Source organism: Corylus avellana, chromosome ca1, assembly GCF_901000735.1.
Source record: "Corylus avellana chromosome ca1, CavTom2PMs-1.0".
NCBI lineage: Eukaryota > Viridiplantae > Streptophyta > Magnoliopsida > Fagales > Betulaceae > Corylus > Corylus avellana.
This window is the reverse complement of record NC_081541.1, coordinates 26,965,955-26,983,500: the sequence shown is the minus strand read 5'-3', so window position 1 is coordinate 26,983,500 and position 17,546 is coordinate 26,965,955. Positions and strand designations below refer to the sequence as shown.

The following is a 17,546-nucleotide window of genomic DNA, read 5'->3' as shown; positions in this document are numbered from 1 at the left end:
TCTTTTATTTTTTTAATAATTAATGAATATTATATTATTTTTTTAAAAAAAATTAATTTTTTATTGCGGTTGGACGATCTCAGCCGTCCATTTGGATGTGGTAGTTCCAAACGACCGCATGTAAGCCTCCTAACTCAGATGACTTACAGGTAAAGATATCGACCACGCCCGGGCGTATTCTCAATGCTGAAAGCATCGGCCGCGATTTTTTTTTTTATTATTATTTTATTATTTTAATTTTTTTTCAAAAAAAAAAAAAAAAAAAAAAAATTTAGCCGGCGTAAGTTGCATCATGACTCTTAATTTATTTATTGGTGGAGCACTCAAGCAAGGCACTGGTCTCTGTAGCTCTCTCTCTCTCTCTCTCTCTCTCTCTCTGTGTAATGGAAGCCTCAAAGCCGTTAATGAAGCATTACAGCGCAAAATTAAAGCAAGCGACGCTGCTATGGCTAGAGGGTTTTAGAGAGGCCTGTTGTCTTCACCGGGTGGTCATTCTCTGCTACAGGTCCTTTCCCTCTCTCTCTCTCTCTGAAATTATTAACTTCCCTTGCACGCCTTTTATTTCTCATCACCTTTGCTTTCCGTTTGGTTGACGAGAAAATATATGAAAGTAGAAGAAGTAAGGAGTTCTTCGATTATGTTAGAAAACTAGGTTCCAAATTTATACTTTTAGCTACTGTATCACGATTTTTTAAAAAAAATATATGTTGTGGCAGGTCGAGAGAGCTTTTGATCAGAACTGGGCAATGTTTTCTACTGAATGGTTTTATTTTCTTAGGAAGGTAATCTATTTCTTTCCTCTATAAATTGTTTAATTGGAGAAATTTTTTGATCTCGGTTTCATTTAAATGCATTTGTAGTATATTCGGTATACTAATATTGCAGTTGATTAGAAATTTCGGTTGTGTTTAATATATTTGATCAATTAGGTAATGCTATGTGCATATGCTAAGAGTTGAGCAATTGGGTAATTTGAAGTATTTAAATCTTCAATAACTGTGATCCCTGGACAAGGTTTGCCCTATCTTTTGATGCAATACCACCCCATGAGGTAGATGGTAGTTGATCCCATCACTCACAAGGTTTATTTGCTACCTTGCAGACTTTACCAATAAACTTTCTTCATGCTACCTTGCAGACTTTACTTATAAACTTTCCCAAAAGTTCGTTCTTCTTTCTTTGTTTTCTTCTTCAGGAGAAAAACAAAAAAAGAACTTGCTTGGGTGGGTTTAGTTGATGAGAAGAAAATTTAGTGGCCAAAATTTGGACTATGTAATCAGACTTGTGCAGCACCTAGTTGGATAAGACGATGGATATGATATTTCAACAGTTTGAACATTGTTTTTCAGACATACAACAATATTTGGTCCCTGTATTCATCAGAGAACATCTTTCTTGTACAATGATGGGAAAACACGAGACTAACTTTAAGAAATCATAAAAAGATGCCTAATGAAGCTGCTTTTAAAATTCTAAAGGAAGCAACAAAATACACACAAAAAGGGAAAACAAGAAGAGGAGGAGGAAGAAGAAGAATAAGCAGCAGCGATTGTCAATTACAGAAAACTGAAATCTTATATGTAATGGTTTATTCCAATCTAATGAGTTAAATACCCTAGCATGATTACCTGAATAAGAAATAAAAATAAAAATAAACTATGAACTTAAAAACACTTGCTGTACATGCATGTCATAGCTGGTAAAATTCCATTTATTCATGACAGGCAAAATTAATCCATGTTATGAATTTCAATCTTCTCCCTAGGTAATTTTGCTAATTAAGTTTTGCTTTTTACTTATAAGTAATCTAAGCAAAGATCTTTCTATTTAATGCCTTATATTACATGTACCATTTTTTTTTTTTTTTTTTGTGATTATTTGTATCAAAAATGAAAATGTATTTGTCTAGTGGTTTCTAGCTTGCTTTTCATACATATTTTACAGTTATATGGGCCTTTGTTTCTCAATTCCAACCTACCATGTTAGTTGATGTATTAATGCTTCAGTTGGTTGTGAAACAGTGTATTTTTATCATGCTTTAATAATTTAAATATCTTCGATATCAATGTGCAGTATGTTTGTCCTCAACAGAGTTGTCGTCCCAATGCTCCACTGGATATTACCTGATCAGAGCTCACAGTTTAGTTCTCAAATAGCATTATCACTTGGTTGCATTTTGAAATTTTATTCCATCATTCGTCATGGACTCATACAACTCTTTTATGTAAGTATCAGTATCATGTTTATCATTTTGTACCCTCACTTACGTAGCTTTTTTAATAATCATTTCAGGAATGTCTCATCGTTGAGCTTCTTAGATGGCTTTTATATGTACTTTTTATATCAGGAAACTGGATATTTGCATTGTTTTCAAAAAACCTTATGGGGTAAATAAGTTAGCATAACTATATTTTTGTGCAAAAGAGAAGGATATGATGAAAACCCACATCAAATGCGTATGTTATCCAATATAACCTGTGTAAAGGATACCAAAAAGCACAAATCCATATGGGCTGCCAGAGCCAGCTCAAATTTTAAAATCCAACTCTTGTAAGCATGATTAAATGCTTTCCTGTAAGATGCTCTCTCAGCTTTAGGTACAATGGAAAAACAGATCTCATGTCTATCTAGAGTCCCAAGCTGAGGTTCATTGTTCACGAATGGCAACTTTTTATCTTGCTAGAGAAATCTAAAGAGGTTTGATTTTGAATAAAAATTTACAAAGGCATCCTGTGGAAACTAGATATTCGCCAAGATGAATCTCAGAAACTCAATCTTTTCTCTGATTTTATATAGCTACCAATCTACATTTCTGCCACCATCAAGCTATCTGGGTGTTTTGGTTAAAGGTTACTACAAAGTCCAAGTGGCTTTAATTGTTATGCAGAAACTATTTTTATATTGGGACCCACAAACAAGTTTCTAACATCTTAAGATGAGTTCATGGACTGGATCATTAAAACTAATAAAATAAACTATAATCCTAGCCTCCCATTGGTTTTGTTGCCAATCCGACTTTTGCTGTCATGCTTTTTTTTACTCTTGTGACATTTCTTTTTTGATAAGTACTCTTGTGAGATTTCTTCTCCTCCCTTTATAATATTCTGCCTTTTAATATATAGAGTTTAAACTAAAGAACCTTACTCATCGCAAAATTACATGTATTCTTACATATGGTTACCATGCATTTATTGTTGTTTCAAAATTTTGATGATTTATTTGCATGCTATGTTGAGGCTGAAGAATCAGGTTCCCTTTTTCTAGCATGGTCAACTATCCATGCTATCTGACTATGTCGACAAATGATGCAGTATTAAGAAAGAAATTTCTTATGCTATTCACCTAGATAATTTCTTAGTGATGGTTAAAGAATTATAAAAAGATGCCATTCTCAGGAATTCTAGATTAATGTACCTCAATCGACTTTCTGATCAAGGAGGTAACTTAAGACTACAAGGATGCTATACGCCCCCACCCCTTTTCCTTATTCTGAGCAAAAGGCATAATGTGTTTTTTTCCTTAACAAGGTGAGAATAGAATGGCATATTGGACATAACTTGTTGACATGACTCAGGTGATGAAACAACATGTTTATTTGTGGCTTTTGTTCTGTATGAAAAAATAAAAAAATAAAAATAAATAAATAAAAAATTCTCCATCAATTCCTTTGTTAACTTTCACCGATATTAATCATTTATCTGATCATAACTTGCAGGTCTTTTGGTTCTACCCATTGTATGTGTTCAGCTTAATTCTAAGCAATATCTGGTACCGTTCTTCCTTTCTGATGGCTATGTTTTGTAGTTTATGTATATCTCTGATTTCAGCTTGGTGCCTATAGCTATGACTCGGACCTGGGTAGGCTACATGTTGTCATCTTTGAATGACTGTAATCATGCATTGTCATTTTTTTTTATTAAGTAATCGAAATTTTAACCCAAGTAGACAGGAAATATACAAGAAAAACAACTAAATAGAAAAAGGAAAACAATTAAGAAAATCTTGAAAGCTAGTAAAATGAAGACAATCAAAGGTTGTTGTCCAGTGAGAAAGGGTATTGGGAAGAATAGCATGGAAAAGTCGGCGGCTTGTTTCGATGGGCACTCTCATAACATACTCAAGAAGTTATCAAATCATAGTCTTCTTAAACCGGTGCCTTCAATAGCTGATGTGAATTTAGATAGCAATGAGAGGCTAGGATTGTATTCTGAGGTGCTACGTAGTTGTGCTTTGAACAGGTGCTTGAATGAGGGTAAGGTGGTTCATGGGCAGGTGATCAAGAATGGGATGGACCCGGATTCCCATTTTTGGAGATTGGTGGTGGAAGTGTATGTGAAAGGTGGGAGTTTGCAATGTGCACATCAGGTTCTTGATGAGATGCGTGAACGGGATGTTGTGTCTTGGACTGCACTGGTTGAGGGATGGATAGATAAAGGGTTCAGCCATCACGGTATTAGATTGTATAGCGAAATGCGGAAAGATGGTGTCAAGCCAAATGAACAAGCTTTGATGAGTGTCTTGAAAGGTTGTTCAGAGGGCTTAAACTTAGTTTGTAATGAATACAAAAACTAAATCTATAGAAATACTAAAGATAGATCTTCAGGACTAATAAAATAGTTGCTGTAAATTATTTTCTTGAAGTTTGAATGTCTCCAAAACAGAATTTCCATCAAGTTTCAAGGTAAAAAAAAGCTTGAGCTAATAGGAAGAGTGAATCTAATTTGCAAGACCGATAAAATAGTTGATGTAGATAGGAAGTCTGAAATGCACAAATGTTCATAATTGTGAGATTCTATTAGAGTTGTCATTTAATCTAGTACCAAGTTACTTGATGTTAAGAAAATTTCTTTGAGAATATGCCGAGCTTAAAGCGGAAGGGTTTGTTGCCTTAGTGAAACAATGGTGGGATTCTTATAAGTTCCAAGGTACGCCGAGCTTTGTTCTCGCTTGCAAACTCAAGGCCTTGAAGCTGAATTTGAAGACATGGAATGAGGAGGTGTTTGGTAACATTGAGAGGAATAAGAGGATTCTTCTTGAAGATCTTTGGGCGTTTGATGAGCACGAAGAAAGTAAGGCTTTGAATGAGGAGGAGTTAATGAGGAAGGCTGAGGTTGTTCGAGAGTTAGAGAAGTGTACACTTATGGAGGAGATTAGTTGGAGGCAGAAATCTAGGGTGTTTTGGTTGAAGGAAGGAGACAAGTGCACTAAATTCTTTCACTCCATAGCCAACTCTAACAGAAGATATAACTCGATAGAGACCCTTATGATTGGGGATAATCTTTCTTCAAATCAGGATGAGATTAGCGAGCACATTGTTGATTTCTATCAAAAGCTCTTTGCTGAGCAACACAATTGGAGGCCCTTGGTAGATGGTATCTCCTTGGATTCCATTTCGGAGGGAGAGGCCAGCTGGTTGGAGAGAGATTTTGATGAGGAAGAGGTTAAAAAGGTCGTGTTTAAGATGAATGGCAATAAGGCATCGGGCCCCGATGGGTTTTCTATGGCTTTCTTCCAAGCTTGTTGGGATGTGGTGAGGGAGGATATTATGAGGGTGTTTAGTGCTTTTCATGCTGGCGGGATGTTTGTAAAGAGCCTCAACGCTTCTTTCATTTCGCTTATTTCGAAGATTCCCAGTGCCATCAATCTCAAAGATTTCCGCCCGATTAGCCTTGTGGGAGGTATGTACAAAATTATTGCCAAGGTTTTAGCAAACAGATTAAAGGTTGTGTTGGACAAGATCATCTCCAAGTCGCAAAATGCTTTCATCAAAGGAAGGCAGATTCTAGATCCCATCTTGATTGCTAATGAATGCCTTGGTAGTAGGCTGAGATCTGAGGAGCCAGGGGTCATTTGCAAAATGGACTTGGAAAAAACTTATGATCATGTGAATTGGGGTTTCTTGATGTACTTGCTAAGGAGGAGTGGTTTTGGAGGGATATGGTGTTCTTGGATTCAACATTGCATTTCCTCGGTGTGGTTTTCGATTATGGTAAATGGGTCTCCTAAAGGTTTTTTTAGAAGCTCCAGGGGCTTGAGACAAGGGGATCCCCTCTCTCCTTTGCTGTTTGTGTTTGTGATGGAGGTTTTGAGTAGGATGATTTCGGCGGCGGTTCATGGGGGGCTGTTAGAAAGCTTCAAAGTCGGCAACACTACAGTCTCTCATCTTTTATTTGCCGATGACACCTTGATTTTTGCAATGATAGGCCTGCCCAGTTACGCTATTTGCGAAGTTTGTTTTTGTTATTTGAAGCTGCCTCTGGTTTGAAGGTTAATTTGGCTAAGTCGATGCTAATTCTTGTGAGGAATGTGAAGCAAGTGGATTCGTTAGCCGGTATTTTAGGGTGTGGGGCAGTTACTTTGCCAGTGAAGTACCTTGGTCTCCCGTTGGGAGGCTCGTATAAGTCCAAGCATATTTGGGATGGAGTTATCGAGAAGATTGAACATCGGTTGGCCAGCTGGAAAATGTTGTATTTGTCGAAGGGGGGTAGGGTCACCCTTATCAAGAGCACTCTTGCTAACCTGCCCACTTATTACTTGTCTTTATTCCCTATTCCGGTGAGTGTTGCTAAGCGCATCAAGAAGCTTCAACACAATTTCCTATGGGGAGGGATAGGCGAAGAGTTCAAGTACCACTTGGTGAAGTGGTCGTAGGTTTGCACTCCGATCAAGGAAGGAGGGTTGGGTATTAGGAATTTATTGGTCTTCAACCGCGCTCTTTTAGGGAAATGGTTGTGGCGTTATGGGTCGAAAAGAGATGCTTGGTGGAGAGTTGTGGTAGATGCAAAGTTTGGAAGCTTATGGGGAGGGTGGTGTTATGTTGAGCCTGGAGGAACGTTTGGGGTGGGGTTATGGAAAAATATTAGAAAAGAATGGGAAACTTTCAAAGGCTTTACGAGATTTGCAGTGGGGGATGGGTCTAGGATTAGCTTTTGGCATGATTGGTGGTGTGGAGATTCCGCTCTCAAGATAGCTTTCCCGATTCTTTTTAGTATTGCTTGTGCAAAGGATGCCTCAGTTGCGTATAACGTGGAGATGCTAGGTGGGTCCAATCAGTGGAATGTGAGTTTTTCGAGAGAGGCTCATGATTGGGAGGTGGATGCCTTTGCCTCTTTCTTCTAGGTGTTACATGCTACTAGAGTGAGACAAGGGTTTGAAGATAGATTATGGTGGAATTCCTCCAAAAGAGGAACTTTCAAGGTCAAGTCTCTCTTTTTCTCCTTGGCGTGTTTGGAAGGGAGGAGGTTTTCCTGGAAAAGTGTGTGGCGGACACAGGCTCCTCCAAGGGCAGCTTTCTTTGTGTGGTCGGCCGCTTGGGGCAAAATTCTGACCTTAGATAACCTCATAAAGTGAAATGTGATTGTGGTGAACAGATGTATGTGCAAGAAGAGTGAGAAGACGGTGGATCATCTTCTTATTCATTGTGAGGTGGCGTCGCTTTGTGGAGTGCCTTTTTTGGTCGTTTTGGGTTATCGTGGGTGATGCCTGGACGGGTTTTCGAGTTGCTAGCCTATTGGTGGTCTTCGAGAGGGGGAGTTTGTTTTTCCGGTTTCGATTAGCTATGATGATTTCCTTGTACGTTTTTCCCCTTCTAGTTAGGTGATCCTCTTTGTATACTTCCAGTGTACTTTGGGGCGCCTTACGCTTTTAATAAAGTCTGTTGCTTACTCTTTTACAGGAAGGTTGTCTGCACATTTCTTTTGAAAATGCCAGTACCATTTGATTAATGATTAAACTATTTTAACCTTTTACAAAGTTCATATCATAGTGTCTTGTACTTCTAAAAACTTAAATTATCTAGAGAGGGGGAGTGTGTGTACATATGCACATCTTTGTACATTCATTTTCGTTATCTTTGAAATTTGCCCCGGTGACCCCAAATAACATCTAGAGGGTGGTGAATAAGTGTTTTCCAGCAAACAAAACCGATTAAAACTTTTGCAACCACACACACAATCACCAAAATTAAGTAAAGCAATAGAAAGATCAAACATAACAATTTTGGTAACGCAGTAAGAGATCCACTGCCCACCGAGACATGACCCACTTTAACCCATAAAGGTTGAAAATAGAACTTCATAAGTTATAAGCATTCTCACAATGGAGTAGAAGGTGATCTACAGATTCTCCACCCTTATTGCACATGCAACAACAATCTACCACTATGATATGTTGTTTCCTTAAGTTATCCATAGTGAGGATCTTCCTTAAAGTGGCCGACCAAGCTAACGTTACTCTCGAGGGATTGTCAAATACTCTTCCAAGGGAAAGAGTCATTGTCATGGAGAGTAAGGACATTATAAAAATATCTGACATCCAACAACCCTTTCTTGGAAGGAGCCCAACACAACTTGTCTTCACCGACCAGTCTTAACCATATGGAATACAACATATTAAAAAATGTGGTGAAAAAATCCACCTCTCAATCATGTGCCACTAATAAAGTCGATATTGCATTAAGGAGAGTCAATAGTAAGCTAGAAATGATTTGCTATGAAAGCATCTTTGAAATGAGCCAAACTAAATAACTCTAAAAATGTTGCCTTAAGGGACTACTCCCTATACCACACCATGTCTAAATCTAACCTTGGAGCCATCCCCCATCTCAAGTCTAGTTTACCTAGAGAACTCCCCCCAACCTTTTATGATAAATTTCCATAAACCAACCCCATACAACCCGTTAACCTCACCAAAACACCACCCACCCACTAAGCTGCTATGTTTACAATCCACTATCGTTTGCACAAAGCGCCTCTCTCAAAAGCATAGTGTCTTAACCATTTTCTCAAGAGAGCTTCATTAAATAGAAGTATATTGCTCACCCCCAACCCTCGGAAATCAGAGAACAAACTTTGGACCAACTCACAAAGTAATATTTGAACTCCTCACCAATAGCAACCCATAGAAAGTCCCACTATAACTTCTCAATGTGACTGGCAACCCCAGCAAGGATGAGAAAAAGTGACAAGAAATAACCTATCACCCTTTGACAAATACAACTTCTTCTAACAAAGCAAATGACGCTCTACCTTCTCAATAATGCCATACCAAATAGATATGGCCCTAAAAGGAGCCCTAGATACTTCATAGGCAAGGAAGAAACCCAACAGCCCAAAATGCGTGCCAAACGTTCTACATTACTGACATTGCCAATAGGGACCAGCTCTTTAGCTAGGTTGATCTTCAAACCTAAGACAACTTCAAAACACAAGAACAGGCATCACAAATAATGGAGGTGATTTGGGCTTGGCTTCACAAAAATTTAAGGTGTCATCCACAAACAGGAGATGAGTGATTGTAAGCACACCAGCATTCCTAGATGTTGGTGCCACAAGAGCTACTAAAGAAACCCGCTGGAGTTCCATTGACCAAGACAAAGAAATGAACCAAAGAAATACATTGAGTTATCCACTTACTCCATTTCTCCCCAAAACCGCACCTCCTCAGCATATACAACAAAAAACTCCATTTCACTTGATCATAAGCTTTTTCAATTTCCAATTTACCAATCACACCTAGCTCCCCATATTTGATCCCAATATCAAGGCATTCATTAGCAATGAAAACTGAATTTAAAATTTGCTTGCCCCTAATAAATGCATTTTGAGAGTTGGAAATGATCATCTCCATAACCATTTTCTACCTCTTGGCAAGAACTTTGGCTACAATTTTGTAAAGTTCCCCCACAAGACTAATATGGCAAAAATGCTTAATATCAATAGCCTGACTTTTTTGGAATAAAAGAGGTAAAAATGGCATTAAGGCTTCTTTCAAACTTGTCTCCAGCATGAAAATCATGGAAGACCTTCATCATTTCATCTTTTATAGCATCCTAGCATGCATTGTCATATGAAGTGCATGTAAACATTCCATCTTATTACTAGGTATTTAGAGTTCTTTTCAGCTTCTAATCACATTTCTTGTTACATCACGTCGAGGGGAGGCTGAAGTTTTTGCTACAAATTTTGGGATGCCATATTATTTTCTTGGGATTTGTGTTGTGTGTACATTGATGTGTGTATGGCATCTAGGGCTGGCAATTTTAACACGACCCGACAACCCAATACGAACACGACACGAAATTATAGGGTTTGGGTCATAAATGGGTTGACCCGTTTATTTCGTGTCTGGCGGGTCGTGTCATGAGTCACCCGCGGGTGGCCCGCCAAACACGTTTAACCTTTTTTTTTTTTTTTTTCATATGGATCATTGGATGCCAACTGCCCTTCCTCGATCTTTCTGCTACCAGCCTACTGCACGCCTGTCTAGTTTTCACTAAAAACTAAAAAGCACTTCACGTGCTTCAGTAGAATGCTACCATGATGTTTATGTAAAAAACTAAATAAAAAAAATGATATAAAAAACTAAATAAAAAACTGATATGAAAAGCACTTCACGTGCTTCAGTAGTACTTAACGATCTTTTCCATGATTTCGGTCGCCAGCCATGTGATGTGAGCAAAAAAACATATATATAATAAATTCATCACATCCGTCCATTATAGCAAGTTCATCACAGCCGTTCATTCTAGGAGTATAAAAACATATTTTTCCTTCCCCAACCCGAACCCACTCAATTTGCAAGACTCTGCAACCCCTATACGCCGCACATCTCCTTATCACTCCCCTTGGACCTCTCATCGCCGAACTGCCATCACTGTTAAATGCCGTGCCGATATGCATCTTCTCCAAGTTGCATACTCCCCTTGGACCCTTCCTCGCCTAACTGCCATTGTTGAGCTGCATCATCGCTGTTAGGCATTAAGCATCATCTTTGGCACCGAGCTGCATCTTTGCCTAACCCGTCATCTTCGACTATTTCACGGGTCAAACGGGTCGTGTTGGGTGACCCGTGAAATTGTCGTGTCGTGTTCGGGTTTAGTGGGGCCAACCCGTTAGCTTATCGGGTCGTGTTTGGATTTACCCCTAAATGTGTGGTGGGTCGTAAACGGGTCGACCCGCCGACCCGTTTTGCCAGCCCTGAGTGCTTCTAAGGCTGGATTATGAACTAATTTACAAGACCCTTGCTAGGCCCGTTGTAGTAATTAGATGGATTGTTGTATACATCTTGTGTACTAGGATTGTGCTCCTCTACATCCAACGGGGGCAAAAATGTCGTGTTTGAGCAGAAAATTGCTGTTTTTTGTTCTCCGATTTCTCGCATAAGAGAAGCTCAAGGAGAAGGTGGTTTTGTTTTTGGTCTTTGTCTTTTGTTTTTGTTTTTATCTATTATATTTTTTGTTTTGGTTTTTATATTTTTTATATTCTAAAAGACATGTGTCACAATATTATTGGTGGTGACATAACACATTAACGGATTTTGTCCAATTTGCTAACAGAAAACACATCTAGGGATCCATTTGTGTTTATTGCATACCTTAGGGAGTTTTTAGTCACTTTTAAACTCCAGGGAGCTATTTGCAACTTAGTGAAACTACATAGACTAATTTTGCATTTTTCCTTTTTTTTTTTGTTTGGGTTCAAATTCAATGTTTCTCATACATTCCCTCTAGAGCTTAATTATTTGTTTATCTGATCTGTAGCTTTAAAAGAATGTATTCATTCAGGTACAATGACATTGCCAAGTTTGGTTTTGCTGCAATGGGGAGATCTGGGCCTTCTGGAGTGGAACCCTCAAGCCCAAGTGAGTCAATAACTGCAAAAAGTACGATTCATACGAAAAGACTTGCTGGCCTGGGAGGGTAAAGTTACTATTGGTTACTGATGGTGTTTAAATGGATTCTTTACTGCTGATTGCAGGCACTTACTCACAATTAAAATGTTTCACAATAAAATTTTAAGGTTCATTTGTTCTTGTTCACACAGGGTCGTGGTTGGAATAGCAGAGCAGGTGTATTCAGTTCTTCTTTTGAGCTTCTTCTTCTTAGAGGTGAATTATATATTTGTATTTTTTTGTTGTGTGCGTTTGTCTGTGTATATACTTATATTATATTCTGACGAAGCTGTTACTGGCCTTCTTGTTTTGCAATTCTTTAAGCATATTATACCAGTGTATATGCTTATGATCTACAACAAACTTAACGTCACTTTGTTATCTCTTTACTTTTTGGATGACAGACATGATACTTTCTGAGAATTGTGTGCAGGTTTTTGCTACAGGATTTGTACCTTATGTGGGGAAAGTGCTCAATTTCCTACTACTATCCTGGATGTATGCCTACTACTGTTTCGAGTATGTTGTGCTTGTAATCTGCTTTTCTACATGTTATATATACTCACAATTGGCCAGATGATACTAAGCTTTTGAACTTATTAGATACAAATGGAACATTTCTGAAGTGGCTCTCGAGAAAAGGCTGGACTTCTTTGAATCTAACTGGGCATTTTTTGCTGGTTTTGGTAATATACTTTTCAGTGGAGTCAATTGCTGAATTGGATTTGCTTAAGCATACCTGTTAGTTTTTTCAAATGGCAAAATATTCTGTTCAGATACACCTGGCTTCCCTTTAGTTGTTTGCTCTATAGTTTCTCATATGGACAATCCATGATTACTGATCTTAAGTAGCAAACCTGGAGGGCACTTAGTCATGTAGCTTCATGGTTAGGAACTGAAGCTAACTACTTGATAAATTGTAGCCACCAGTTTCCACAATGCTGAGAGAGGAAGGTTTAGTACTTGACATAACTAGTTGAGTCAAGTTTTTGCAATGATGGCGTGCTTTAATCAAAACCATTCTATATTGGCTAATGACATAAATATCAAGCTGTGGGTGTGAGGAAACCCAAGACTTCATTGTTTTCAACAGGGAATGGTGTCTAGAATTCTTCGTACCCAATTTATGCCTAATTGCTCCACCTATAGTTCCTCTAATCATATTTTATAAATGAACCAGAGCCAATCCGAATTAATCTTGTAAGACTTTAATTATTTTTTATTGTAAGATATACTTATATTTTTTTTGATAAATAAGTGATTCATTGAAAAGCGCAAAGGAGCGCAACTCTAGTACACATGAAGTATACAAAGAAAGGCCCCACTAAAGACAAAAAGAAGAACATAAAGATAAAAATTGAGGCATGGTGGAAATCTTAGGCACACTGCAAGCTTCGGTCTAATGGAACAATGTTTGAATAAGCAACTTTTTGAGCTCTTCCATTGACCTTTCTTGATCTTCAAAACATCTTGCAGTCCACTCTCGCCAAATGATCCACATAAGACACAATGGTGCTATTCGCCACACCTCCTTAGCTGAAATATTACCACGCTAACCACGCCAATACACTAACAAATCTGCTACCCCTCCAGACATAACCCATGTAACATCAAAAAGAGTGAGTACTGCACTCCATAACGCTCATGCCACTTCACAATGAAGGAAAAGATGGTTGATAGACTCACCACTTTGTTTGCACATGTAACAGCATCCCACTACAATGATACCTCTTTTACGCAAGTTGTCCAAAGTCAGAATCTTTCCTAGAGTCGCCGTCTATACTAGAAAGTAACTCGCAATGGAACTTTGACTTTCCATATACTTATATCTATAAAGAATATCTGGTTACTAACAAAAAGATTTATCAGTGTATCAAAATATGGAAAATGAATTGCATAACAAGCAATCTGTCTGTTTGTGCTTATGTTTGCTTCACATATAACAATGAAACTGAATGTTTCAGTGAGGTTCTTTCTAAAATTTTTAGATCATATATGGTAATTTCTGAGATGCAGATGGGATATCTATCATTTTGAACATCTATTAACTTTCTTGATGTTTCAATCTTAAAGAATTAAAATAACAAAAAGAAAGAAAGAAAGAATAAACATGTAGATCTGTAAGGACGAGTACCTCCTTTAGTCATTGTTGCAGGATCTTATCTTCAGCACCCAATGACTGAAAATCTAAGGATTTTGGTACTGGTTTAGGGGAAACTAACAGTTCTGATTAGGTCCGTACGGATTAGGTTCATAGTTGTGTTTGGGGCTGGGAAATCAGTATATAGGTTCTTGAGCATCACACTTAAGACAAAGCTGATCACATATCAAACAAACATTTGTGTTTTTACTTCATTATTGCCTTCTGAAAATCCCAATACATGGCTTTAATACACAAACCTGATCCAATATCAAACAAACTTTTGTGTTTTTACTTCATTAATTGCCTTCTGAAAATCCCAATACATGGCTTTAATACGCCTCTACCTACCCAACTTCTCATTGGCTTTTGAAAACATTAATACAAGCCTTATGTAGGTGTTTACAGACGAGGATCCTCTCCATTTCACTTTAAATGGAAATGAGTCATTTCATAGTTAAAATTTTATTTTGTTATATCTAAAAGTATACATGTTGTCACGCCATTTAAAATCTTTAAATGATATAGTAACATGTTCACCATGTGGCAACATATACACCATTAAGTCTATAAAATCTAATTTTGGTCATTAAATGGCCCCTCTCCATTTAACTTGAAATGGAGAGGATCCTATTCCAGTGTTAGAGTTTTAAAATAATGTTTCATGGATGCGAAGCAAATTAGATTTATGCATACAAACTATGATCTTTGTGATGTCTCAAATTTCATCATTTACAGCGTAATATTGCTATAGGAATAGACATAAGAGGTCACACATACTTTCTATTTGCTTTCCTCTCATATATTCATGATTTTGGTGGTCTGTGCAACAATATTATTTTCTTTAATGGTTTTTCAGGAAGCCCCTGTGTTCTGGCTATATTTCTTTTCTCACCTCTTGTGAGCTATGGGGTTATGGCTATACTCTTTCCACTGGTACATTTAACCTTTCTCTTTTTGGTTGATTATTGTTGGATTTAGATAATTCTCCTCTTTCCTGAAGTTCAACTTTGCTTTTATATTTTCTTCATTGATGTGAGTGACTGTTGACCTTGTGCCTTTCAGTTTGTTCTAACTGCAACAGGCTCAGGGGCTGAACAGGATATTTCTTTCCAAAGAAGAAAATGGAAAGGTGTTGGATTGGGAAGGCTTCCAATATTCTATGCAGCGGACACTTTGTCGTAAGCTATCCAATTTGCTCATTGTCTCTTTTCTCAAAGGAACTTACATGTTGAATTGCTATGATTTTGTTGCAAATATAACAGAAAATACAATGGACCAATTCAGATATTATTTGGGCATATTAAAATCACTTCCCATTTTGTGGGTCATTAGCAACTTTTTTTATGTTTTGGAAATGTAAACATTCAATTTATATACCTATGATTTAAACAGGGGAACTAGATTAGACAATTATTTTGTTAGGTTCTTAGGAAATTTGGTGGATGATTTTTCTGGAGCTGCCAAAGTTCCCACATCAAAGAAGCAAAAGATATATGATTTGCTTTCTGAAAGAGGTGCATGAATATACTACAAATTCTATACTAAATCTTCATCCTCTTATGTGCTGTAGATGGAAGAAACCAGTTCCATTTTGATAAGTCTTGTCAATGGGCTTGCCCACTGGTAAACTATTTGACATTTTGTTCTTAAAATCGTTTCGGCTTTAAAGACTTTCTGAAGTATTCCCATTGCAATTTGTGCTCCCATACTTGGAATAGAGTGGACTTCTTTAACTGTTGTTTACAACTCATTTGTTAATATGGCACTGATATCAAGAAATAATCCAACAGCACCGTAATTCCAAGAAAGAATGATAAATTATTTTGGTATGGAAGAAGCCCAACTACTTTCTCTCTTCTCTTCTGCCCTGATGCCAAATTCTAAAGCTCTCTAACACACCTAGAAATTGGCTGGAGCCTTGCATATGCCTTCCTTTAAATCACCGGTCAGCCACCATGTCAACTCTAGATTGACCTCTATCTTTCTTGATCTCTTTCAATCAAACCAAGCTAGAGAGAGAGAAAAAGACCTTAGATTTTGATAAGTGATCATCCAGTGGATTGGCCCAATTTTTGCAAGTTTGAGGGGCTCAGTCCATCTTATGGAAACTCTCTCTCTCTCTCTCTCTCTCCCACACACACACGCTCTCACAAATAGAAATATGCACACATGTAAAAATAATTATTTTTCATGTAGTTTTTATTGGGGGAGGGGGGTCCCCCCAGTAACTGTTCTATGAATACAATGGACTAGGTATGGTGCAGCTCAATTCTTTCTCTGTAGCTATTATCATGCGATTGAAACTTCTGTACTTGCTAAGATGGGTGAAGATATTGGCCTGGGCCAATAATTCCTGGAAGCTTACAACAAATTCATTTTAGACATAGGCATATGCAATTTAAGAAATTATATAGAATTATATGGTAAAACATGATTTTTGAGTTGCAGAAGACTCTAGGCTTGGACTTTTGAGGACGTGTTGAAAGAACATATATCTGCAAATTCATGCTAGCATCTTTTTAGGACTGCAAAGAGATTGGTTCTTTTTGATGTCATATACTTCAAGAAGGAAAACTGGTATTGTTTGAACTTTAATACTATGAGACTAATGCTCTGTATGTCTTGATTGGACCATCTTCTGCAGACTGCGGGTGTTATCTCTCTTGCCCTTGGAACATCAGGACCAGATTCAAGACAACAAGGCACATTAAGAAGTTATGGCAACGGTAAGTTTTCAGTTGATAGAATGCAGGCTTCAACTGGGCAAGGATCCTTAGTATTTCTTTTATGGTCAGGATTTAAAGTTAGTGCATCTAACGATATACATGATACCATATTATTTAAAAAATTTAAAAGACGTGCTAACATTAACATTATGTACACCGTTAGATACATCAACTTTAAATCTTGACCTTAAAATAGATACCATACATTTCAAAATTGAAATGGAGAGGATCTTATTCCGCTTCAACTTGCCATTCAAATATCTCTTTTGTGTATGCCTTGCAGTTTTCCTTGAAATGCTTTACCAATTCATATTGTTAATTTCATTTTGTAATGTGACAACTAAAAGGCGTGCTCCAAGCAGATTATCAAAGAAATTGTGCATAATGTGTGTGTACATTAAGCACAATAGTTGGAGATAAAGCATAAGAACAGCCTAAAGGTTTGGTTCTGTATCTGGTGTACATAAGGGTTCATATATGTACGGTAATTTGTTGATTGCTAACTATTGATGGTCAGATTTTGTGAACTTGTCGATAGGGAGAAATTTCTCTGAGATGAAGTGTAATTGTGCCTATTGCTTAAATAATTTAATAGATGAATGGGAGGATGAAGTCACAGGTTCATTTCTAAATGCAATGAGTTGTGTTTGGCTGGCAAGAATAATAATTAAAAAAAAAAAAAAGTCTTTATAACTAATGGAATGGATTTAACATATTATAGTTTTGTGCACTGTTTGCATAGTTTTGTTGGCATGGCAGATCCCTTTCTTTAGCATGTTTATTATGTTAATTTTTTGTTTGATTATAATTTCTTAAATAGAATTAAAGGTTGAATACTAGGCAAAAGGCTTAACTAATATTCTTTTCCCATCTACTTTTCTGGTTGGTTAGGAGGTTGTGGTTGTATAAATAGATAAATATTCGACCTAATCCGAACACTATTTTCTTTAGTCTCATAACTTTTACACTCAATCTCAGAAAGAATATTCTAATTTAAAGGTATAATA

At 37.3% G+C, this 17,546-nt stretch overlaps 1 protein-coding gene across 1 annotated transcript; it reads left to right on the top strand.

The window, feature by feature from the left end:
* Positions 1-352: 352 nt before the first annotated feature.
* Positions 353-17,093, top strand: LOC132179131 (protein EI24 homolog; the record flags this gene model as incomplete). Its single annotated transcript, XM_059591779.1, is given in 12 exon segments — positions 353-505; positions 717-782; positions 2,074-2,224; positions 3,716-3,768; positions 11,564-11,698; positions 11,823-11,886; positions 12,104-12,189; positions 12,274-12,356; positions 14,670-14,746; positions 14,876-14,991; positions 16,458-16,539; positions 16,887-17,093. Coding segments are annotated over 11 exon segments (1,020 nt in total). The 3' UTR covers positions 16,525-16,539; positions 16,887-17,093.
* Between the last annotated feature and the right edge of the window lie 453 nt (positions 17,094-17,546).